We start from the raw sequence: 25,980 nt of genomic DNA on the forward strand, positions 1-25,980 counted from the left end.
GTTTCTCTTATAGCAACAGAGTTCTTCCATCTTTGCCAAGAGAAGCCATAGCCATTTCAGGATAGATTTAACAAGCACCTCTAGAAGCTTCCGATTTCTGCTCAACTAGTAAGGGCTCATATTCAAATATATTTTCTTTGGAATCTTTGTATTTGAACTCTTGAAGTCTTTTTAGAATGTGATTTTTGTCTTATATAATGAGATAAAGTGGGATGTATGGGAATTATGATTTGTGGCAACCTCCACATCTTATCTTTGCAGTCCTCCTGGCTCAGATTTCTCTGAATGAGGAACTCAGAGATTGATTTCTCATTAACTGATAGGAAGAAAATTTGAACATTTACCCAATTAAATTAGATATGGGAGAAAGTATGCTAATTATGTGTGTGTGCATCAATGGCAGGGGAAAATTTTAGGGAGCCCAAATGACCAAATGGTGGGAGCATAAAGAAGAATTGGGAGTGTTGAGACATTTTAGAATGTTTGGGTAGTAGGAAAAATCTAATATTAAACTGAAGTCACTTCATAATGGGAAGAGCCCATCAGATACCAGGATCATTGTCGGTGAAGTTGGCAGGTGATTTTGGTTAGGGATAAAAGGCAGAGTTATTGGACAGCTTTTCACAAAGCCTGGATTGCTACCTCAGAAACTATGTGTAGCATCTCCAGAGGAAAGATTGATATGCACATGGGTACCTGGGTAAGGAGCAGAAGACAGAAGGAGCTGATGACAGATCGATCACGACAGATGACAGGGAAGTATGGTTACAAAGTAGAATTCTAAAGAGACTGTTACTAGTGAAAGGAAAGGTGTCCCTTTTGCTGAGGACATGGTCCTTTGTTACCCTTGAGTAATGAAAATTAAGATAGAGTTAAATTTATTCATAATGACTTGGGTGACAATGATCTACAGGCACAATTAGAACCACACAGCCACTGGAAATATCATATCATTGCTTTAAACCTCAACTGTATACCCTTGACCAAGATATATTATTACAATCACTTTTTTGTCCTGAGCTCACTTTGCAATCTTCTAACTGAATCTCACAATGTAGCTTTATGATTTACCAGTCAGGGTTCAATCAAAAAAATGGAAACCATACTAGTTATTTTAATGAAGACAATTGTATACAAGTATGGCTAAATAGTTATTAAAAGATGAAAAGCATAAAAGAAAAAATATGGTCACACAGAGTCATAGTTGCAGGATGTAGTGACAATGCCATAGGCTAAGAGGTAAAGGGGAAAAGTTGGGCATTAGTGTGTGTGACCTTTATTGATTGTTATTAGAAGAATCTAAAGGGAAACCAGATGGAAAATCAGAGCAGTAGTTTAAAAATTCCCAGCCCCCACACAGCATCACAAATTAAATTAGAGAATGGTAAATTTGGAGCAGAAACACAGTAGCTTGATATCCAGCACATAGGACCAGCTCTAGAGTGTGGAGAGAAAAGATATGTGAAAAAATATTACCAAGAACGTGAGAAAAAATCACATTGCCTGTTACTATGGCAAGCTCTTTCATATCTTCTTGTTTAGGAACTCTGGTCACTTTAAGATATTTAAGATCTGATCATGAACAGTAAAGGACCCAAGTTGTTTGAGTCATCTTTGAATGAAAATTCTGACAAAATTCAATGGTTCTTCACTTTGGCTGCACATTAGATCCACCTAGGGTGCTGTTAAAACTCTTCATGCTCTTTTCACTCTTCAGTCCAATTAAACCTTAATCTGTGGTGGTGGGACTCAGGCAAGAGGGTTTTTAAAACTCATCAGATGTCTCCAGTATGAAGCAAAGATTGCAAAGCAGTGACATACATTCTCTCACACAACCTGCCTCAATAGATTTGATGGAAGCCAAAGTTTTGTGGAAAATAGACATAGGCAGTGAAAATGGGTGAGAATTGTATATAGATATTATAAAAGAGAGTTCTGAATTTCTACAAGATGCCTGGGTCATAGATGACAAATACGGAAGATTCCATAGATGTAATAGGGTTCAATTCTGCAGTGATTTTGACATACATAGGACCCCAGAACACTCCCTTAATCCCATCAAAGATGTGCCAAAATAAGCAATTTTCAGATTTGATAAAACAAGCGGAATGAAAACCATGAGCTACAAAAATTATGTGGCCAAAGAGGTATGTTTACCAATTCCAGATGTTTAGTTTTCAATCATTTCTAATCCACAGACCAAAAAATGGCCCAACTATTGAGACTAGGCTGTTCTGTTGAGGAGCCTCTGCATGGCCTTCTTGAGGTCCCTGCTCCTCAGGTTGTAGATGAAGGGGTTCAGCATGGGAGTGACTACAGCATACATCACTGAGGCCACCACATCCCTCCTGGGGGAATGTGAAACAGGAGAACTGAAGTACACCTCAAGGGCTGTTCCATAAAATAAGCAAACAACTGACAGGTGAGAGCTGCAGGTGGAGAAGGCTTTGTACTTCCCACCTGTTGATGGGACTCTCAGAATGGAGGAAACAATTCGAATATAAGAGAAAAGGATCCCTGAGACTGGAATGCCACCAAAGATGGCACCAATAAAATACATTAATATTTTATTGGTAGAGGTATTGCCACAGGCAAGCTTGAGGAGTTGAGGAGGATCACAGAAGAAATGAGGAATTTCCACATTTGTGCAAAAGGTAAGTTGTGACATCATTAAGCAGTGCAGCTGCGAGTCCAAAAGGCTGATCAAAAAAGACACCAGAACCAGCAGGCTACAGAGGCGTGGGTTCATGATGACCAGGTAGTGCAGGGGATAACAAATAGCTACAAACTGATCATAGGCCATCACAGCTAAGAGTAAACTGTCCAAACAACCAAAAAAATAAAAAAAAGACAACTGAGTCAGGCAGCCCACATAGGAGATGACTCTGCTATGGGTTAGAATATCCAAAATCATCTTTGGGACCGTGGTAGAAGTAAAACCAATGTCAGCCATGGATAGGATGGAGAGGAAGAAGTACATGGGGGTGTGGAGGTGGCAGTCAGAGCTGACAGCCAGGATGATCAACAGATTCCCCATCATGGTGACAAGGTACATGGATAGGAACAGGCCAAAGATTAGAGGCTGCATTTCTGGATCATCTGAGAGCCCCAGGAGGAGGAATTCGAAGATACCTGTTAGATTCTGTGGTTCCACATAGCAGAGACACCTTTTGGCAAATAAAGGAGAGATGATATAAAGGAAACAATTATTCAGCTACCCTTCAGTGTGTCTTCATTTTGGATTCAGGCACTTCATAAATGAAGTATTCATGCTTGAGGACCATACTCCTTTAGCAATCTTTCTAGTGTGGCAAACACATTTTTCTTAGAACTCTTTTCTCATTGGCTTTTGCTCCATTCACCTGTTTATATATGCATCCACTTTGGAAAGATGGGGCTAAAGAAATTAGGAAGAATATTTAGAGATTTAAAAAATCCACAAATCCACTAATGTAACAGTTCCCTTCTTTGAAGAAAACAAAAAGAATAAGAAATATCCTCTCTCTTAAAGAAATAAAAGTTAATTAAATGACACTAATAAGCAGTCAAATGTAATTATACTATCCAAATGCAAGGCAATTAATTTCCTTTATTTGGACTATTTATAAACACCCTATAAGAACTATGTAATAAAGTGTCTGACTACATTTTGTGTGTGTGCATTAGGCTAATTTTTCTTTTTTTTTTTGGTGAGGAAGATTAGCCTTGAGCTAACATCCGTTGCCAATCCTCGTCTTTTTGTTGAGGAAGATTGGCCCCGGGCTAACATCCATCTTCCTCTATTTTATGTGAGACACTGCCACGGTGTGGCTTGACCAGCAGTTCGTTGGTCCGCCCCTGGGATCCGAACCTGTAAATCCCGGGCTGCCGAAGCAGGGCGCATGAATTTAACCACTATGCCTCCGGGCCAGCCCCTGGCTGTTAACAGTTTTTAAGCCATTCTGTCTCTCTTCCCCTTCTGCTCAATATCTGAGCTGGCTGATAAAAAAGCCTAAGTGTTTCCGTTGTAAGATAGACAAGTCCTGGGGATGTAATGTACCACATGGTGACTATAGTTAATGACACTGTACAGCATATTTGAAATTTTCTTGGAGAATAGATCTTAAAAGTTCTCATCACAGGAAAATTTTATAAATATGTATAGTAATGGATGTTAACTAGACTTATTGTGGTGATCATTTCACAATAGATACAAATACTGAATCATCATGTTGTACACCCGAAACTAATATAACGTTATATGTCAATTATACCTTGATTTAAAAACGAGAAAGCCTGGGTCCTCCCTCTTTTGGGGACAATGAGAGATTCAATCCTCGCAAGCCCATGCACATATGCAGGAACTCTCACTGTGAACCCACCATATAACCCCTATAAAAAACCCAAGCCAGCCACTTTCCTTGAACTCTCACATCATTTCAGACCAGCTTAGACAGCCTGCTATGCTCTCCCAAGACAGGGAGATCTTTATATGAGGAATAAAACTTTTTTTTACCCTTGTGAGTGTGTGGTATTATCAGCCTCACCATCAAAGCCAAATTTTGAGTGGGAGACCATCCTATTTCTGCAGAGTGTCCACTACATTCAACGCAGAGGGTGAGGCACTGAGACAATGACCACCACCCTTGGAACTCTTTCTTCTCTTGCTCTGGCTTGCTCCCTGGCTCTGCTGCCTGATGACCAGCATGCACTTTGAGCTACTGCTTGCTAGAAGATTGCACTTTGGACTGTGCTACATTGTACTGCATTTGTTGAGTCCTTCCAATCCTTTCTTACAGACCTAACTTATCTAATTTAGATGTTGCAATAATTACTTGGCATTTAGACACGAGAGTGTGGGATTGGGTCCTTCCTTAATGTAGTCCTGGGTCTTGTGTCTCAGTTCAGATCTATCTGTATGTCCTGGAATGAAGCCGTGACTGACACTAGGGTCAGGAAAAAGACTCTTACCTTGATTGGTTGTGTGTTTCAGCCAGGCATTGAATGGGCATTAGAGAATTGAGAGATAGAGAAGAACGGGGAGGAAGAGGAGGAGGAGAAAGAGAAGGAGAAGAAGGAAAAGAAGGAGGAGGAGGAGGAGAGGGAGGAGGAGAAGGAGGAGAAAAGCAGCCGTTGTGTGTCATGCTGAGGTCTGCACCCCTCGAAACAGACCAGGACCTTTAAATATCCCTGCTGCTATTGTTGCCCCATGCCTTTGTTGCAACAAAGATCCAGATCTGCAGGATTATAGGGAGAAACACCCATGGCACCCCTGTAGCACAGTGAAGGGGTTAACTGAAACTTGATTTAAGCACAGGGTACACAAAACCTGTAAAACAACCATTATCGTGGAGGAGGTCTCCAACCCTGATGATACTGATTTGAGGCTTTCTGGAGAAAGAAATTTATAAATATGAGTGGGATAGAAAGGAGTGCCCTTGAAATATATCCAATGATAAAAGACAAGAAGAGAAAAAGGAGAGAAAGAAAGAAACCTGGATATGAAAGAAGAAACAAAAAACTGAAATAGAGGTATACAATTTGACAAAGTTGGAAGTCCAGCATTTACTAAAAGAATTAATTTAACAAAACAAAAAAGGCACCAATTAGCTTTTGCATCTCTTCAAACTAGGTTCTGAATTAACATTAATATCTGCTGAAATGCAAATCATGACTGGCAAATCTGTGTGTCCTCAGTCAATATTGGGGCTCAAATTATAATAGTAACTGGGGATCCCACTACATTTAAGCAAGGAACCCTTTATAATCTTAGGGAGGTTCTTTTTTTTTTTTTTTTTTTTGGTGAGGAAGATTGTTCCTGAGCTAACATCTGTTGCCAATCTTCCTCTTTTTGCTTGAGGAAGATTGTCCCTGAGCTAACGTCTGTGCCAATCTTCCTCTATTGTGTATGTGGGATGCTATCACAGCATGGCTTGATGAACAGTGTGTAGGTCTGTGCCCGGGATCAGAACCAGCAAACCCTGGGCCACTGAAGTGGAGCGCACGAACTTAACCACTATGCAACCAGGCCAGACCCTTAGGGAGGTTCTTGAACATAAAAAGAGAGGACAAACAGTATGCTTCACCTTCACCATTGGAACTATTGTCTTGCCTGAATTTCCTGTTGCAATAGCATCTATTGCTCTCAGAAATCCCATAAGGGGCATGGACATTCTGACTAAATTAAAATTAAATTAAGTTTTTGGCATTGTAGAGGAAAATCCTACCCAGTTTTTCACTTCCTGTTGTGCCTTCTTTACTCTCACACAGAACCTTTTACTTCTGACATTTCTGGTCACTGAATGTGGGGGTTTTCCCCACATCAAGCAAGTTTCCACAACATCAGCTGAGTGTCCTACAGTTTAATTCAATTCTGACACTATCTGCCTGGAGGATCAGATCCAACAGGTTAAGGGCTCAGTCCCACAATTCTGCTCCTACTTCAGATGCTAATCCTAAGTGGTAGGTCCCTTGATTACCCACAAATTCTGTCTGACTTAGCTACAAATCAGAGGTTCTCATGACTCCCTCCTCAGGTTTGATTAGTTTGTCACTCTGGGAAGAGTGCTTGGAGGGAAATGATCAATCTCATTCATTTCTTTTGTCGTGCAGGACATCCTTGAAAGGGATGAAAGTCCAGGCAGGAAAGCCCCAGTGTGTGGAAGCCATATTGACTATGCTGTGTTCCTATAAACTAATGAAAGATAATCAATATTTAACAAGGATTTATATATATTTTGTTTTGGTTGCCTGCCCTGTGCCAACCACAATGTAGGTGCTGGGGAATCAGAAATGAATGAGACTCAGTCATTTCTCTGTAAGCATTCTGCCTGGAGTGACCTGGAAAGAGAAAAGAAAGGTTGAGTAGGATGGTTGGGTCTTTTTTTAAATTTTATTTAAACCACTATGTAATATATTATATAACCCTATGTATAATATTTTATATAAATTATAAAATGTTATAATTTCACCAATATACAAAATTGAGATATTTTACATTCTTTTTTTGTACATCTTCAAAATCTGGTGTTTTATACTGACAGCACATCTCAATTTGGACTAGCCACATTTCAAGGGCTTAATAGCCATATGAAACTGAATTATACAGAAAGATATTGCCCTATGACCTGTGAATAGACTCTCACTACTCAGATCCAAGCCTGACTTCACATCTTTTTATACCGGGACCTGGTTCAAATTAAATAAATATGTATTAATGTACTCCTTTCTTCAACTGTTAAATAATGATAATGTGTGCACCTATATCTTGGGGGTGATTATGCAGATGAAAGTTTAAAAGCTGCATACCACATAGCTTGGAACATGTCATAGGAAACTCTCAATAAATTTTCATGATATTATGATTATTCTCCTCATCCCCAACATGATTGTAATCATCACATTCATGATCATTTTGGAGTGCTTAGGGGATGGTTTCCATTTCCTCCTCTGGTGTGAGTGATGCCTATGGAAGCTAGAAACAGTGGTGGAGGAGAGCAGAATTCTGAATGAGAGTTCTGAAATCTCCACCTGAAAAAAGAACATAAACTTCCTTGACCTTTGAGCTGAAACTTTCATATTGATGCCCACCCATCTGCCTATCTCCATTGTCTTACTTGTCTTCATAATGAAGAAACAAGTTCCTCCATAGTCCCTCCTTCACCCACCATCTCTCTGGGTACTTACTGGTCTGTGCTGTATCTCTGCTGGGGCATGACCTAGGAGTTTGGATCCACTGCCCTCTCTTGCCTGGTGAATGAAGAGGGCTGAGACTTTGTTCTCAGGACTGGAAGGAAGACAGATTCAGGCATAGATTCCTTGATGGAGACAGTGACTCTGGGAGGAGGAGATACAGGTATGAAGCCTTGCTGGAACTGGCACGTTGAAAGGCTGGAGGCACTGGCTAATTATTCACTCCAATATGGCCTTGAGAGCTCAATGCACAGAGCTCATAATTAGCAAGATTGGTCCATGTTATCACAATCTCTGAGGTCTTCTTAATTTAAAATAAGTGGAAAAGGAGAAAAGTGAATATATTTACAAGGGTCTGGACCCTTCCTCTTCTCAGGGGAATGTTCATCTGTACTGTGTTGCTGACTTCCAATTTTGAGGATCTTAACATGAAACGCAGACTCTTTTCATTTTCAATTTAATTTACGACTTTTTGACTTCAAGACCTGCAAATCCATCGTGATAATCACGTAAATTAGGGAGAATTAGGTCCTCTATAATAAGAATCTGAAACTCTGTCCATTTTCTCAGTTAAGATTTCTGTCTTGAAGAGGAACTTTTTATTTCCCTTTTCTAGGGTTTTTTTTGTTTTTTGTTTTTTTGCTTATTTAAATGATGGCCCAAGTTATAATTTTTCTCTTTCATTGACATATGTTGGTATATTACAAAACTATTGACTTTTATACTCTTATTTATAACTTGTTACTTCACTTGAATAACCAGGGTATCTTACAGAATTGTAATCAAGGTGTCAGCTAGGTCTGCAGTCATCTCAAGGTTTAACTGAAAGAGGATGAGTTTCCAAGCCCTCTCACATGGCTGTTGGAAGGATTTCTTGTGGACCGTTGGCCAGAGGACTTCCTAAGTTCTCTGCCACACAAATTTCTCACAGGGAAGTTCACACATGGCAGTTGGCTTCCATCAGAACAAGCACACAGGTGACAGAGAAACGAAGGCCAGGAAGATGAAAGCCAGAGTCTTTTTGTACCCTAATCTTAGAAGTGAATCTCATCAGTTTTGCCATGTTGTATTTGTTGGAATCAAGTCATCAGGACCAAGATACATTCAAGGGGACAGGTCTCCACAGTGGCATGAACACAGGAGGCAGAGGTTGTTGGGAGCATATTAGAATCTGCCCACCATGCAGGCTGCACCCTCGATAAGAACGTTGGTTTGTAAGCTCCTCAAGACTCTGGAGATGTCTCTCTGCTTCCAAACATAGTCCACAACCCATCACACCACAATGCTGTCAGTAAAATTTCCTTGCAAATGAGCTGATATATAGGTAGAAATTGCCTCTGATATTGTATTTCTACAGCCCCCCACCGTGTTGCTTCAGGACATGCAGTCAGAAGAAGCCAAGGGGTGTCTCTTCCATCATGTGGGTTCCTCCATTGGCATTACATCAAGCTACAGCCTTTCTGTGCACAAATTCAACAAATCCCCAGTGGCTTCTGATTTCTTCTCACTGAGAAGGGTGCACTTGCTCCAGAATGTATTTCCTTTAGATTACTTTGTGTTCACAGATCCTAAAGTTTAAATAAATGTGCTTTTGGCCCGTCTGTTTTTTCTCTAGTTGATAAAGTGAGTTGTATGGAAATGATGGTCGTTTACAGCCTTCTACACCCTACCCATGCAGTCCTCCTGGCTTGGGGGGGAGGGTCTCTGCATGAGGAATTCAGAGATTGTTTTTTTGTTAACTGATATGAAGAAAACTTGACAAAAACAAGATGGTGAGTTGGAGACCCCAGCCTTTGCCCATGCAACAAAGATCAAGAATTTGACAGCTACCCATGAACAAAAATATTTCTGGGACAGCTCAGGAGTCCCCTTAAGAAACTTCAGCAACACAGTGGAATAAAACACCTGAGAATAACCACACAAAAGGGAAGGAAGTACAACTTCATTTTGCCTGCCTCACCCCATCCCTCAGCCCAGCCCTGCTCAGCACCAAGAGTAAACTCACCAACTAGCAAGGGTTCCCTTCACTGGGAAAGGGAGAGCGGAATGAATGACCAGCTTCCCCAACCTTTCAGTGCCCTGCACGGAGGACCTGCTTCAGTTTCACCACACCCAGAGAATGGCAAAGTTTAGACATATAGACACAGCTAGAAACAAGGAAGAAGAGAAGGGACCACCAATATTAGCCATGAGTTGGTACGGTACTGGCATAATAATAGGCACAGAGACCAAGAGCCCAGAAATAAACCCCTGCATATACAGTCAACTAATATTTCAGAAGGAAGCTGAGAACACTCAATGGGGAAAGGATAGTCTCTTCAATAAATGGTGCTGGGAAAACTGGATAACCACATGCAAAAGAATAAAATTGGACCCTTATCTTACACTGCTCACAAAGATGAACTTGAAATAGGTTAAAGATTTAAACATAAGACCTGAAGTTATAAAACTCCTAGAAAAAAAACATGGAGAAAAATCTCCTTGACATTGGTCTGGTAATGATTTCCTTGATATGACACCAAAAGCACAAGCAACAAAAGCAAAAGTAAACAAGTGAGACTACATTAAACTAAAAAGCATCTGCATAGCAAAAGAAACAATCAGCAAAATGAAAAAGCAACCTACAGAATAGAAGAACATATTTGGAAATCATGTATCTTTTAAGGGGTTAATATTCAAAATGTACAAATAACTCATACAACTCAATAGTAAAACAAACAATCTGAGTAAAAAATGGACAGAGGAACTGAATAGACAGTTTTCTAAAAACTAACAAATGGCCAACAGGTACGTGAAAGGTGTTCAACATCACTCGTCATCAAGGAAATGGAAATCAAAACTACAATGCATATCAACTCATACCTGTTAGAATGGCTATCTTCAAAGACACAAGGTAACAAATGTTGGCGAGGATGTGAAGAAGAGGAAACACTTGTGCACTGTTGGTGGGAATGTAAATTGGTGTAGTCACTGTGGAAAACAGTATGTAGGTGCCCCAAAAAGTTAAAAATAGAAATACCATATGATCCAGCAATCCCACTTCTGGGCATATATCCAAAGGAAATGAAAACATTGAAGAAATATCTGCACTCCCATGTTCATTGCAGCATTATTCACAATAGCCAAAATATGGAAGCAACCTAAGTGTCTGTCAATACATAAATGGACAAGGAAGATGTGGTAAATATATATACAATGGAATATTATTCAGTCATTAGAAGGAAGTAAGTCTTGTCATTTGTGACAGCATCTATGGAACTTGAGGGCATTACGCTAAGTGAAATAAGTCAGACAGAGAAAGATAAACACTGCATAATATCTCTTATACGTGGAGTCTAAAAGAGCCAAACTCATAGAAACAGAGAGTAGAATGGTGGCTACTAGGGGGTGGAGGTGGGGGAAATGGGGAGATGTTAGTCAAAGTTACAAACTTCCAGTTATAAGATGAATAAGTTCTGGGGATCTAATGTACAGCATGGTGATTGTAGTTAACAATACTGTATTATATACTTAAAAGTTGATAAGAGAGTAGGTTTCAAATGTTCTTACCACAAAACAGAAATGGTAATGATGTGACATTATGGAGGTGTTAGCTAACTATATGGTGGTAATCACTTAACAAGGTATAAGTGTATCAACTCAACACCTTGGACATCTTAATCTACACAATGTATTATGTCAATTATATCTCAGTAAAGTTGAAAAAAGAAATACATCAACCTTAGAGTAGATGATGATGATAATGATATCTATATTAACTTTGTTCTTACCATGTGCATATTGTCTGTTTAATCCTAGAGTGCTCTCAGCTAAATATCATTAAAAATGAAGCATTAGAGGCCATGAGAGTTATAAAAATATATCCCAGTGTACTCAGCTAATAAGTTAGATGAGCTGACATTGTAAATCAAATCTCAGCCTACAAAGTCCATATGTTGAAATTATACACTGGCCTGTTAATTATTGATTATGACAGTTTGCTCTTATTGATCCACTACTATATACTAAATAGTGTTCTATTCAGTCCATTTGATTATATCTTGTCAACCAGCTTCAGTTGAGTGCTCTTGTTATCATAACTCTACAGATGGGGCATTTAAATAGAAATATTACTTATCATACTCAAAGTCACACAATGTGTAACATCAGGTTACTTATGAATTACTGGAATGCTTATTTAAATTAACTTCCTTAATGTTATATTAGGATTTACCATTTGAAGGGAAACTACCATTTGACTTGTCCACAACACAATTATATGTAATATTGCAGGGCCTTGGAAGATAAGCACTATTACATTTAGTTTGATGCTGAGGATTTTGAGGCTCAGAAAGGAACTTTGAGTTGCTAAAGTTTTCAAATGTTTGAACAAATATCTGGGAGGTTGAGTGTCTTCATATTCCATATTCTTTCAATTATCTGCATTTCCTATTCTAATCAAGCATTGTCACACCATGCTTACTGTTAATCCATCTTTGGCACTCTTCTATATCTAAATCTAAATGTAAAAATAAAAAACCAAACAAAGTGCTACCTCAGGGAAGAGTCTATCATTTCACATCAAAAGGCAACATATTTTACCATTTATCAAGATCCTTTGACTATCATGTAGACTTGCATAAATGTATATGCAAATATAGAAATGTAGTAATTTTTATTCGGTGATATCTTCCCACTAACTGCTATGGCTTCATCATCTGCCAAGTTCGTTCCTTTCTCCAACATCGAAGTTCCTTATCAATGTAGCTGGTAGGTGATTTACCTTAGAGGTAAAAGACAGAGTAAATTCAACTAGTTATTGGACAGGTTTTCAGGGAACCAAGATTACCACCCAAAAACTATGTGTGACATCTCTAAGGAAAGATGGATACTCATTTTGAAGTACACAAAAGGCATCCAAAGACTAAGTTATCATGACAGAAGCATGGTAACAAGATGAAATCCTAACCAGGCTATTACTAGTGAAAGGAAAGAGCTCACCTTTGTTGACAACACGGACAATTGCTGCACAGGGTAAAGTAAAAGAAGATAAAGTTCAATTTATTTATGATGAAGTTTGTGGTTTAATAATCCTCATACACCATTAGAGTCACACATCAACTGGAGATATGATATCAGTACTGAAATCTCAGTTGTACACTATTAGCAAAGATATATATTTAAAACCACTTTTATTTTATGAGCTGATTTTACAATATTCCAATTGAACTCAATTCATAATATACCTTTATCCTTATGTTATAATTTATCATTCAGGGTTTAGTTAAGAAAAAAGAAACAAACCTAATTATTTCAATGAAGAGAATTGAGTACAGGGAATTGGTAAAATAGCTACTGCAGAACAAAGGCAAAAATGGGACAACGTGGTGCCAGATGGAAGCCAAAAAAAATACCAAGGGCTTAGGAGTGTGAAGGGAGTAGTGAACTTAACTTTAGAGTGTAGTGAAATTTACTGATCGTTATTAAATGTATGTAACAAGAAAGCGAGATGGAAAATAGAGCTGTGATTCAAGAGACCCACCCTAACATCACAAAGATAAGCACAGAAGGGTGAGTTTGGAGCAGAGAAACAATAGCTTAATAACCAGCACATATAAAAATCTTACAGTGTTGAAGGACAAGGTATTTGAAGAAAAAATTTGAAGAAAACCACATTGCCTGAAGCTACAATAAGCTCTATCATAACTTACCACTTTGAGCTTAATTTCCTTAGAAACTCACAACTGAACCGTCTTGGATGCTTTTGAAAATCTTCATACCTAGACACATACCAGTCCAACAAAATCAGAATCTCTGGTGATGAAACCTAGTCATCAGTATTTATTAAGACTCCCCAGGAGATTCCAATAAAATCCACAATTGAGGTCCAATGAACTGTATCCTCAGATATTACCTGAATAAATAGAATTGACAGATGCAAAATTTGTATGGAAAATACACAAGAACCGTGGAAAATGATGCAAAATTTAAATATATGACAAGAGAGTCGTGCATTTCACCTGAATACCAGCGTGAAATGGTATTCTCAATTCTTCTCAATGACCCTGGTATCATTGAGAAGAACATCTCATGCATCCATTATGATGTGTAAAGGATCCCAAAATACTCCCCAATTCAATTAAAGACCAATCAAAAGAAGCAACTTTCATATATGAAACAGGAAGAAAAATGAAAACCATGAGACTGAAAAAATAATGTGACTAAGAAAGCAGTATTCACTGGTCTACATGTTAGGTTTTGCTGACTTTTCCAACTCACACTCCAGAAAAGATTGCACACACTCTGGGGTTAGACTTGTCTGCAGTAGAGTCTCCACAGGGCACTCTTGATGTCCCTGTTCCTCAGGCTGTAAACGAAGAGGTTCAGCATGGGTGTGACCATGGTGTACATGACTGAGGCCACCACATCCTTCCAGGGGGAGGTGACAATGCTGATCCAAAGTAAACTCCAAGACCTGTTCCATAAAATAAGTCAACAATGGACAGGTGAGAGCCACAGGTGGAGACGGCTTTATATTTCCCACTTATTGATGGAACTTTAAGATTATAGGAAATAATTTTATAGTAAGAGAAAAAGATCCCTGAGAAAGGGAGAAAACCAAAAATGGCACCAAAAAAATACATGACTATGTTATTGGAGAAAGTGTCAGAACAGGCAAGGTTGAGGAGTTGAGAAGGGTCACAGAAGAAATTAGAAATTTCTACATCCTTGAAGCAGGCAAGTTGTAACACAATCAAATTGTGCAGCTGGGAGTCCAAAAGGCTCATTGAAAAAGATGCCAAAACTAGGAAGCCACAGAGGCATGGGTTCATGATGACCACGTAGAGCAGAGGGTGACATATGGCCACAAACTAATCATATGCCATAGCATATGCCATAGCAGTCAGAAGCATATTATCCATACATGCAAAAAGGATAAAAAAAGACATCTGAGTCAGGCAGCCTACATAGGAGATGACTCTGCTGTGAGTTTGGATGTCCACAATTATCTTGGAGATGGTGATGGAGATGAAACTGATGTCAACCAAGGACATGTTGGAGAGGAAGAAGTACATGGGAGTGTGGAGGTGGGAGTCAGAGCTGATGGCCAGGATGATGAGCAGGTTCCCCAACATGGTGACCAGGTACATGGACAGGAACAGCCCAAAGAGCACAGGCTACAGTTCTGGATCATCTGAGATTCTCATGAGGAAGAATTCAGAAACACTTGTTTGATTCTGCGGTTCTGTGTAGCTTGGACACCTTTAGAAAAAGAAAAGAGGGTTAGAAAAAAGGAAACAAGTAAATGGACATCGAGTACTTTGTGTATATTTTGGATTCAAGTAATTCACTTTTGAGGCTATACACCCCAGTACCTTCAACAATATTTCTCTGTACAGCAAATCTTATCTTGATAGAATTGTTTTCTCACTGGTTTCTGTGTTATTCACCACTTTCTATACACACTTACTTTAAAGACACTTGACTGAAGAGTGCCAGAGGAGCAACAACATTAGAGATAACAAATCCGTGATCTCAGTAAAATAAAGCCTACTTCTTTAAGAAAAAAAATGTAGAATAACAAAGACTCTTCTTCCTTTAATAAAAAAAATCATTTGAATTTGAAGAAATTAAGTAGTTAAATATACCTTTTTTAATTCAAATACAATGCTAGATATTCCCTTTATTTAGAATATTTATAGAAACACTCTATAAATGGCAGGACTGTGTAGTCTGGATTCTAAATTAAAGCTGAATGTTCATAATCAGAAAACATTTTTATGTGATAGTTATCTTCGCAAGTCTTATAATTCTTAGTTTTCTGTCTTCCCTCCTTCATGGAAATAAGTGATTACTCAAATATGAAGGTTGTATTTTGAAGGTCATTTGGTATATAATTCCTGTCTTTGGCTTTGGTGGACTTCAAATTTTGGTAAATATGGTTTCGTTAAGTCACTTAATCATACAGCATTGATGACTACAAATATGGCATTAGTGTACAGGGCATCTATCAATGATTAAACAATAATGAAATTTGAGAAACATTCTTGAAATTTTTTATTTTATACTAGTTTATTTGTACCAAGTCCATACAATCTCAGTTAAAAGGTCTTGTATGTGAAACTACTCTTTGATTTTTTTTTGGACTCTATTCTGTAGTGGCCTAATAATACTGGTTTATTGTTTTTTTTTCTCCCCAGCTTTATTGAGGTATGATTGACAAATAAAAGTTCTATATATTTAGATATACAACATGAGGATTTTTTTAAGGTGTATAATGTGATGATTTAACATACATACTAAATGATTACCACAACCAAGCTAATTAACATATCCATTACCTCACATACTTACCATTTTTGTGTGTGTGTGGTGAGAACACTTAAGATCTACTCTTTTAGCAGATTTCAAGTATTCAATACAATATAATTAAGTATAGTCAACATGCTGTATGTTAAATCCCCAGAACTTATTCATCTCAGAACTTAGACTTTGTACCCTTTGACCAACATCTCCCCATTTTCCCCACCCCCATAGTTCTACTCCTTGGTTCTATGAGTTTGATTTTCTTAGATTCCACATATAAGTGAGATCATACAGTATTTCTCTTTCTATGACTGCTATATTTCAATTAGCATAATGTCCTCCAGGTCCAAACCACGTTGCCACCCATGCCTGTCACAGGCAGGATTTCCTTCTTTTTATGGCTAAATAATATTCCAGGGTGTGTGTAATTTATATATATATATACATATATATATGTATATATGTATATATATGTGTATATATCACATTTTCTTTATCCATTCATGTGTTGACTAGACACTTGGGTTGTTTCCATATCTTGGGTGTTGTGAATAATACTGTAACGAATATGGGAGTCAGCTGTCTCTTTGAGATACTCATTTTGTTTCCTTCAGATATATACCCAGAGGTGGGATTGCTGGATCATATGGTAGATCCATTTTAATTAGTAGTAGCTTTTAATTTTTTGAGGAACCTCCATACTGTTTTCCATAATGGCTGTACCAATATTCATTCCCACCAACAGTGTACCAGGATTCTCTTTTCTCTGCATCCTCACCAACACTTGTTTTCTCTTGTTTTTTTGGATGGTAGACATTCTAACAGGTGTGAGGTGATATCTCATTGTGATTTTGATTTGCATATCCCTGATGACTATTGTTGTTGAGTACGTTTTCAGATACTTGTTGGCCTTGTGTTTCTGATCATAAACCCTCTTATTTATAGCTGAGGAGTTTAGCACCAAGGGAAGTCCCAAGGTCAGGTTTAAGACCCAGCCTTCTTATTATATCTAATTAACAAATTTTCATGTTAATCCTTCCTGATATAGGGATTGCAATTCTCTTCCTTCAGCTACCTGAAGGTATTCAGGTTTATTATTTTGGCAAATTCACTACTATTTAATTGTGAAAAAATGCCAAACAGAAAAATACAAATGCTTCCGGGCAGTTTCCTCATCTATAAAATTGGGATAATAATTGAACCTACCTTATAGCAATATTGTAAGAAAGTTTTTAAAAAGTGTTTAAGTTGTTTAGACCAGTAGTTCTCATTTCCAGTAGATTGATATATTTATCTGTGGTTATTTTAAAATATACAGATACTCTGGCCTCACCTAGAACCCATTTATTCAGGATTTCTACATGTGAGGTTCTTGGTCATCTTAATGTGCAGCTGGGGTCGACAAACACTGCCTTAGAATATTGCCCAACACTTAGAATATACTCCGTTAATATTATCTATTATTGCTGTCATCAATACCCACCACCTGTATTAAAAATATAAACATTTAATAATATTTGGTTTAGATCTCATATTTTATAGAGATTTGAGCCATTACTGATGAAATTTGACTTTTCTTAGTATCTCAGCTTCATCTCATTCCTCTGTATACCCGGTCCCCAAAGGCAACTATTGTCATGAACTTGATGGGTATATTTTCTTGTCAAGGTTTCCATAATGTCAATATTGATTTATGTATCCCCACACAGTTTTCTTCAAAGCTTACCTAAACAGTGTACTACACATGTTGCCTCTGAAATGTACTTGTTTACCATAACATGGAGTTTAAGTCTCTTTGGGAAGTACATACAACTACTTCAAACATTTTAGTGATACACACTATTATGTGAGGGAAGACATCATTTTATTCAGTTTATAAGATTATATTTATATATTTTAATATAAATTGAACAAATTTAAAATGTATGTTTATAATCTAATAACATTTATAATTTAATATATTTTATTTATATATTAAATAATATTTTGTTATATATTTTATATTTATATTATATTATTATTTATATCAGTTTTTTCCTACAACAATCCTATGAAAATTCTTACCCCTTTCTCCATATCACACAAGTGAGAGTTTGTATATAATAAGTGAGAGGGGATTAGTTGTTCAACTTCTAACAATCGGTGCATGTCCAATTTTAATAATTGTCAATATTTCTTGTCCTAATGCAAAAAGCATTTTCTACCAACTACCTACTCTTATAATTGAGGTATACATTTGAAAATATCCTTGAAGTCTATCTTGTGATAATCAATCCATGATGGATCCACAGAAAATTTTTGTCTTGTACAGAAAATATTTTAAATCTTAGATTTCAAAACTGACTGTAAAATGAATGATTTTTCATAGAAAACCCTATAATCTACCATGTTAATGCCATTATTACCGCTATAAACCCCTGGCTCATTCCCATAATTGACAGCTGGACTTACTGAACCAAAAGAGGATGAGTCAGTCCTTCTACCTCCATTTGCTCATCTGGGACCAAAATAGATACAGTGAAGGTGACAGAGAACTGGTGCAGGGATAAGGAGATCAATGTTTGAGTCTTGTATCTTTCACACCCTATATGTATAATGTGTGTAAATCTCTCAACTTCTCTGTGCTTCTGTTCCTTCTTGGAAGTGGAGAGTCTAACACCCATCTCTGGAACATGTGTGGCACCTAAGGGAAGTCTGGAACTGAATAAATATTTGGTCAATTTTTTTAATAAAAAATTTCAATCATTATTGGAATAGTGTGTTTAGTAATGAAATACAAATCCCCAAAATTTAATGATATTTTATGGATTATATGGCAGAGATGTCAAAGCCTTTCCTGTCTCAGCACACTGGAGCAAGGAATGACATGAAATCCTAAAATGTGTCTCAGCCTCTGCAATAAAATTTAGTGCATCCTTCATTTCTGCCTCTTTTTTTTTCATAGTTATGAAAATCTCTGCAATGGTTTTTCAATAATTGAATGCTGTGGATGCTATTAAATGGAAAAAATAGGTACCATAGAAAGTCCATGACTTAGACACAAACAAGCACTATTTTATCTTGTCTCTAGTCCTGTGGGACATTCCTGAAAGGGCATGAAAGGTCAAATCTGTGGAAGCCATATTTCCCTCACTTTGTTTATATGAACAATGGAAGGGTCTTTTCAATATTTAAGTGAGTTTTTTTTGTTTGTTTTTGATTCCTCCTCTGTGCCAAAAAGGAATAGTCTCTGAGGAAGCAGAAATAAATGAGATTCAGTCATTTCTCTCCAAACACTAAGGATGTATTTGTGTAAACAAAAATAAAATGTCCAGTCAGGGATGTAGAAAAACCATAACTTCAGGTCACCAGATATTTAAAGTCAGATGACGTGAGAGTTAGCCTTATCATTATTATTAATAAAAATACCTAAAATTTATTTTGCCCTTGCTGTATGCATTCATCACATTTACTGCAGAGACGGCATCCATTATTTGTTTAATCCTTATTTGGTGGAGTTATATCAACTAGGAACCAACTCAGATGACAATCTTAAGTCCCAGAGATACTAAAAACTTGCCCCATAACACTCTAATAATAAGTGGAGTAGACAAGATTCAAAATTAAATTGTCAGTCTCTGAGTCTCATGCACTCAACTTCATTGTTTCCAGAATTTCTGAGAGTTTTAAGCAGAGGTACAGGGGTCTTAATCACAGGTACATCTGAGATACATTTTTTAGTTGTTTACAGTTTCCTAAGTAGGATCAAACCCCAAGACTCTGACTTCATGTCTCCTTCTGTGATTGAGTAGACTGATGATAAGAATGGAGGAGGAAGTGGACAGTTGAAGTGGAATCTAGGAGCAGGGGCAAGAGAAAGAGATCTCTCTGGAATTATTGTGAGCTGACTCTCTACGATCATTGTCTGTGATCTCAGCAGCTCTTCCTGTAGTTGATGCAGCAAATGCTACCTACTGCTCTCCACTGTGGTCTACGAGAAACCCGTAAAGGGAAGAGCATAGTGAGCAGGGGATCTCTGCCAGGAGTGACAGGAAAGTGAAATGACTGTTTGGTTTGACAGAGGAGAAGACTTACCAGATACCCTGAGTCTGGAGTCAAACCGCCCAGATTCCTTCAACTCTTGCTAACTCATGATCTGGTACAAGTTACAGAAAATGCTGTGCTCCTTTCCCCTTACATGAAATAATAATAACGTTTGCCTTTATAATTTGGGAGATATTATGCAGATGAAATCCAACAAGATATGTAAAACACATACCCCAGAGCCTGGCACTTAGGAAGCCCTCAATAAACATGATGTTTTGGTTAATGTCATTCTCCTTCTCTTCATCCCCATCACCACCTTCATGATCATTTTGAAGTGCTTAGGGGAAAGTTTAGAGAGACTCATGTGCTGCTGTGGCGGAGGAGACGCCAACCAGAGCCAGAAGCAGGGAGGGTGGAAGCAGAACTCTGAATTAGAGTTCTCACACCCCCACCAGAACCAAGAACGTAAACTTCTTAGGTCTCTGATTTGAAATTTTGTATATGGGTGCCCTCCCATTGATCTATCACAACTGCCATGTTTGTCTTATTGGGGAGGAATTAATGATCCCAACAGTCCCTTCTCCAATCGCTGTTTCCCACAGCACTTACTGGGCTGGGCTGCATCTCTGCTGGAGCATGACCAAGGAGTATGGATTCACTGCCGCTCTCCTACCTGGTGTATGATGAAGGCTCAGGGTCCCTCCTTAGGACTGGCAGGAAGACCAACTCAGGCTGTGACCTTCTGATGCAGATGCCCATGAAGGAATGAGACACAGTCCCAGAGGCATGATACTAGAACTGGCAAAGTAAAGGGCAGGAGGAACCGGTCAATTATTTACAATTATATGACCTAGGGGGCTCAATGCACAAAGCTCATAATTAGCCAATTAGGCCATGTCATCCCAATCTCTAAGGACCTGCTAATATCAATGAAGAAGAAAAGGAGACAAGTGAATGGCCTTGGAATGATCTGGGTCCTTCCTCCCCTCAAGAGGAATTGCACTCGTACTCCTTGCTTCTTACTTCCAAGTTGCAGGATCTTAAAATAAAATTCAGACTTCCTTTCAATTTAACAACTCAATGGGTGATTTTGATTTCTGTAAATCCGTTGTACTAATCATGAAATCTATGCAGAATTAAGTCTTCCATACCAAGAATGTGATACTATTTCCATTTTCTCAATTAACATTTGTCTCTAAGGATAAGTTTTTATTTTCATTTCCTTAGCTCTTGCTTGGGTTGTCATGTCGTTTGTTGGAGATTTACAGGAGTTTTCTTGTTGTTAATTTGAATGAGAGAATTCCGTCAGTTCCTTGACTCATGGACCTATTGACGGGGCTGCTCACTACATGCCCTTTGGCACCCATCAACCAGAAAAATCGAGAGAGCAAGAGAAGTAGCAAAAAGAAAGCCAGATTGTTTTCACTCTATTCCCAGAAGTGACTTCCCCAAATTTTTTCCACATTCTCATTATTGGAAGTGAGTCTCTGTGTCCATTTCACACTCAATGGGAGGGAAATATATGACGACATGAAAACTAGGAGTGGACAATCATTGGGAGCATCTCAGATACTGTCCACCATACAGGCTTCATCCTCTATAAGGAGTTTGTGCTCCAAGCACTTCAAGACTCAGGGTATGTATACACACACACACACACACATGCATGCACACAACACACACACACTGGAATATTACTCAGCCATGAGAAAGGAGGAAATCGTGCCATTTGCTATGACATGGGTGGACCTTGAGAGGATTATGCACAGTGAAATAAGTCAGATAGAGAAAGTCAAATACTGTATAATCTTGCTTATATGTAGAATCTAAAAACATTGAACTCATAGAAACAGAGAGTAGATTGGTGATTGCCAAGGGCTGAGGGTGGTGGAAATTGGGCGATGTTGATCAAAGGGTACAAACTTTCAGTTATAAGATGAATAAGTTCCAGGGATCTAATGTACATCATGGTGACTATGGTTAACAATACTGTGTTGTGTCCTTGAAAGTTGCTTTGAAAGTAGAGTTAATGTTCTCACCAAAACATCAGGAGTAACAAAATGGTAGTTATGTGAGGTAAAGGATGTGTTAACTAATGTCTTTTTGGCAAACATTTTGCAACATATATGTATATCAAAATATCATATTGTACACATTAAACTTACAAAATTTTATACGTAAATTGTGTCTCAATAATGCAGGGAAAAATACCTGAAACACTAAACAAAAAAAACCTCAATGCTCTATTTTTGTTTGCAAACAAGGTGCACCTACCTCCAGAATAATGTCTGTTGTCCTGTTCTCCACTGCTCCAGAAGTACTAATGGAATGATATAATAGCCAGAAAAGAGAACACAAAATGGTTTGGATAGAAAGGCTGCCCTGTAGAACAAGTTGAAATGTAAGTCCAACATCTCATTTTCTAGTCATTTGGGAACATTTTAAAACTAATTTTCACATTGTTTCATCATTTAAATTCAACCAAATCTTGTGAAGCAAGTGTATTTACTCCCATTTTACCAATTGTGAACATTATGGAAAGGCATTGAGTGCATGTTGTAGAAAATCTAGCGTTAGTACTCAGGTGTGTACTTCATATTATAACATTTTCAGATTTATAATTTCCTATATTCATTTGTCTTTGTGAATTTTAAGTTGATGTAATATGAAACAGGAAGTAGTAAATTTAACAGAACAGAAACTGGAAATTAAACTACACTCAAAAAAAGCAACATTACTTGAGCACTTTCCAAGGTTCTTTGGTTATTACTTAGGTTTGCATACATTGATATGCAAATATAATATTTTAGAAATTTTTATTGGGTGAAATTTTTTAGAAATTTTCATCTTTTCCCACTAACTGGCATGAATTGAATTTATTCTCTGTCAAGTGCATTCCTTTCTCTAATATCAAAGTTTCTCATCAATGAATTGGTAGGTGATTTTCCTTAAAGGTCAAGTAAATTAAGTTAGTAATGGACAGCTTTTCAGAGAGTCAAGATTACCACTCCAAAAATGATGTGTGACTTCTCTAAGGAGAGAGGGACACCAATCTTGTAGAACTCAAAAGGATCCCAGAGACCGAGTTATCATGACAGAAGACATGATAATAAAGTGAAGTCCTAACCAGGCTGTTACTGGAAAGAGCTCCGTTTGCTGACAACATGGTCCTTTGTAATCTTAGAGTAATGCAGAATAATGTAAAAGAAGATAAATTTATTGTAATGACTTGGGTGACTTAATGACCCTCAAGCACCGTTATAGCCACATAGCAACTGGAAATATGATATCACCAACTCTTTTACAGTTGTATACCCATGACCAAGCCATAGCATTTACTTGAGCTTTCTCACTTGAGCACATTTTTCAATCTTCCAATTGCAGACACCTCAAAATGTATTTTTGTGTGTGTGTGAGAGGAAGATCAGCCCTAAGCTAACATCCATGCCAATCCTCCTCTTTTTGCTGAGGAAGACTAGCCCTGAGCTAACATCTGATGCCAATCCTCCTTTTTTCCCCCTTTTTCTTCCCAAAGCCCCAGTAGATAGTTGTATGTCATACTTGCACATCCTTCTTAATTGCTGTATGTGGGACACCGCCTCAGCATGGCTGGACAAGTGGTGAGTCGGTGCACGCCCAGGATCCAAACCTGGGCCACCAGTAGTGGAGTGCACGCAATTAACTGCTAAGCCATGGGGCCAGCCCCTCAAAACATACTTTTATATGCCATGTTACAATATCAGTCAGAGTTCAGTCAAGAAAAGAGAAACCAATTAGTCATTTTAATGAAGAGAATTTAATATAGGGAATTAGTTAAATAGTTATTGAAGGTCTGAAAGGCAAAAAAGAACAGAGTGGTAATATTGCAACCATAAGTGAAGGAAGAAGCTACACGCCAAAGGGCTTTAGGGGTGTAAAGGGAAAAGTTGAGCTTTTAGGGCATAATGACTCTTACTGACCACTATTGAAAGTATGTAAACTGAACACAACATGGAAAACAACAGCAGTGATTTCAAGAGCCCCACCTCAGCACCACAAAGCATAGAAGTGTGAATTTGGAGCAGAGGGACAATAGTTTCATAACCAGCACATATGCCCAGCTGCATGGTGTAGAGAGAGAAGATATTTGAAGAAACATTATCAGGAATAATGGGGAAAACACATTGCTTATTGCTACAGTAGATTTTTTGTATCTTCCCTTTTGGAGCTCTGATCTCTCTAGGATCATTGGCATTTGCCCATGAGCTATTAGCTTTCAAGAAATACTGGTCATCTTAGAATGAAAGATCTGACTTAGATCAGTAGTTCTCATTGTTGGTTGCACACTAGAACCATCTGAGGCCTTTTAAAAATCCTCAGGCTCAAGCCACACTGCAGTTCAATTAAATCAGAATCTCTGGTGGTGAGACCCAGTTATCAGTATTTTTAAGCTTCCCAGATGATTCCAATAAAAGCCAAGGTTGAAAACCAGTGACCATGCATCCTCACACATAACCTGTATAAACATATTTGATAAATGAGAAATTTGTATGGAAAACACATAAGAGCTATGGGAAAGATGTAACTTTTAAATATACAAAAAGAGAGTTGTTCATCTTTCTGGGATGCCTGGGTCATCAATGATAAACTATATAAACAGGATTCAGTCATGTAGTAATTATGATATACAAAGGATCCCATAATATACCCCCAGTCCCACTAAAGACATACCAAAAAAAGCAACATTTAGATATTACCAAAGGAGAGACGTGGAGGTCGTGAGAACTACAAAACGATGTGATGAGAGAGGTGGGATTTGCAGGTCTAGATGGTTAGTTTTTCTGCATTTTCCAACCTACAATCCAAGTGGATGACACAGGTACTGATATTAGATTGTTTTGCTGAGGAGCCTCCACATGGCTCTCTTGATGTCTCTATTTGTCAGACTACAGATGAAGGGGTTCAGCATGGGGGTGACCACAGTGTGCACCACCGAGGCCACCACATCCTTCCTAGGAAAAAGTGAGACAGCAGAACTGAAGTACCTCCCCAAGACCTGTTCCATAAAATAAGCAGACAATCGACAGGCATGAGCCACGGGTGGAGAGGGCTTTATACTTTCCACCTGATGAAGGGACTCTAAAAATGGAGGAAATAATTTTATAGTAAGATAAAAGGATCCCTGAGATATGGAGAAAACCAGAGATGGCACCAATAAAATATGTGACTATGTTATTGGTGGAGGTGCCAGAACAGGCAAAGTTGAGGAGTTGAAGGTCACAGAATAAATTCGAAATTGCCACATCTTTGAAGTAGGTAAGTTGTAACACAAACAAATTGTGTATCTGGGAGACCAAAAAGCTGATGAAAAATGACACCAAAACCAACAAGCCACAGAGGCATGGGTTCATGTTGCATGAGTACTGTAGGGGGTAACAGATGACCACAAACCAGTCATAGGCCATCACAGTCAGGAGCAGACTGTCCAAATATCCAGAAATAGTAAAAAAAAAAAAAAAAAAGACATCTGAGTCAAGCATCCCACATAGAAGACGACTCCGCTGTGAGTTCGGATGTCCACAATCATCTTCGGGATGATGGTGGAGGTGAAACCAATGTCAGCCAAGGACAGGTTGGAGAGGAAGTAGTACATGGGGGTGTGGAGGTGGGAGACAGAGCTGACCGCCAGGATGATGAGAAGGTTCTCCAACATGGTGACCAAGTACATGGACAGGAATGGAGAAGGGCTAAATTACAAGAATGGATGATGAAGTGGACAGCTGAGGCAAAATACAGGGGCAAGAGAGAGATCTGCTCTAAATTGTCATGAGCCGGCTCTTTCTGTGATCCCTGCCTGTCATCTCAGCCATCTTTCCTATATTTGATACAAGTGCCACCCACTGCTCTCCACTGTGGTCTACCAGTAACAACCAAGGAGAGGAGCAGAGTGTGCAGAGGGTGTCTGCATGGCATGACCAAAGAAGGGATATGGCTGGTTGGATTGGCAGGGGGAGAATT

General features: G+C 38.3%; 1 protein-coding gene and 2 pseudogenes across 1 annotated transcript; all 3 read right to left on the bottom strand.

Moving 5' to 3' along the window:
- Window positions 1–2,224: 2,224 nt before the first annotated feature.
- On the bottom strand, window positions 2,225–3,070 carry LOC101402934 (olfactory receptor 7E178-like). The gene has a single exon (XM_004442602.2). The coding sequence runs from the start codon at window positions 3,053–3,055 to the stop codon at window positions 2,225–2,227; it is 831 nt and encodes a 276-aa protein (XP_004442659.2). The 5' UTR covers window positions 3,056–3,070.
- Window positions 3,071–13,959: 10,889 nt separating this feature from the next.
- Window positions 13,960–14,936, bottom strand: LOC106803911 (olfactory receptor 7E24-like; annotated as a pseudogene).
- A 9,861-nt stretch (window positions 14,937–24,797) lies between these two features.
- On the bottom strand, window positions 24,798–25,690 carry LOC101404262 (olfactory receptor 7E178-like; annotated as a pseudogene).
- Between the last annotated feature and the right edge of the window lie 290 nt (window positions 25,691–25,980).

This window comes from Ceratotherium simum, chromosome 39, assembly GCF_057802395.1.
Source record: "Ceratotherium simum simum isolate JZ-2026a chromosome 39, ASM5780239v1, whole genome shotgun sequence".
Lineage (NCBI taxonomy): Eukaryota > Metazoa > Chordata > Mammalia > Perissodactyla > Rhinocerotidae > Ceratotherium > Ceratotherium simum.

Coding starts and splice junctions, on each gene's coding strand:
- LOC101402934 (XM_004442602.2), bottom strand. CDS start 3,055: ATGTACCTTGTCACCATGATGGGGAATCTGTTGATCATCCTGGCTGTC.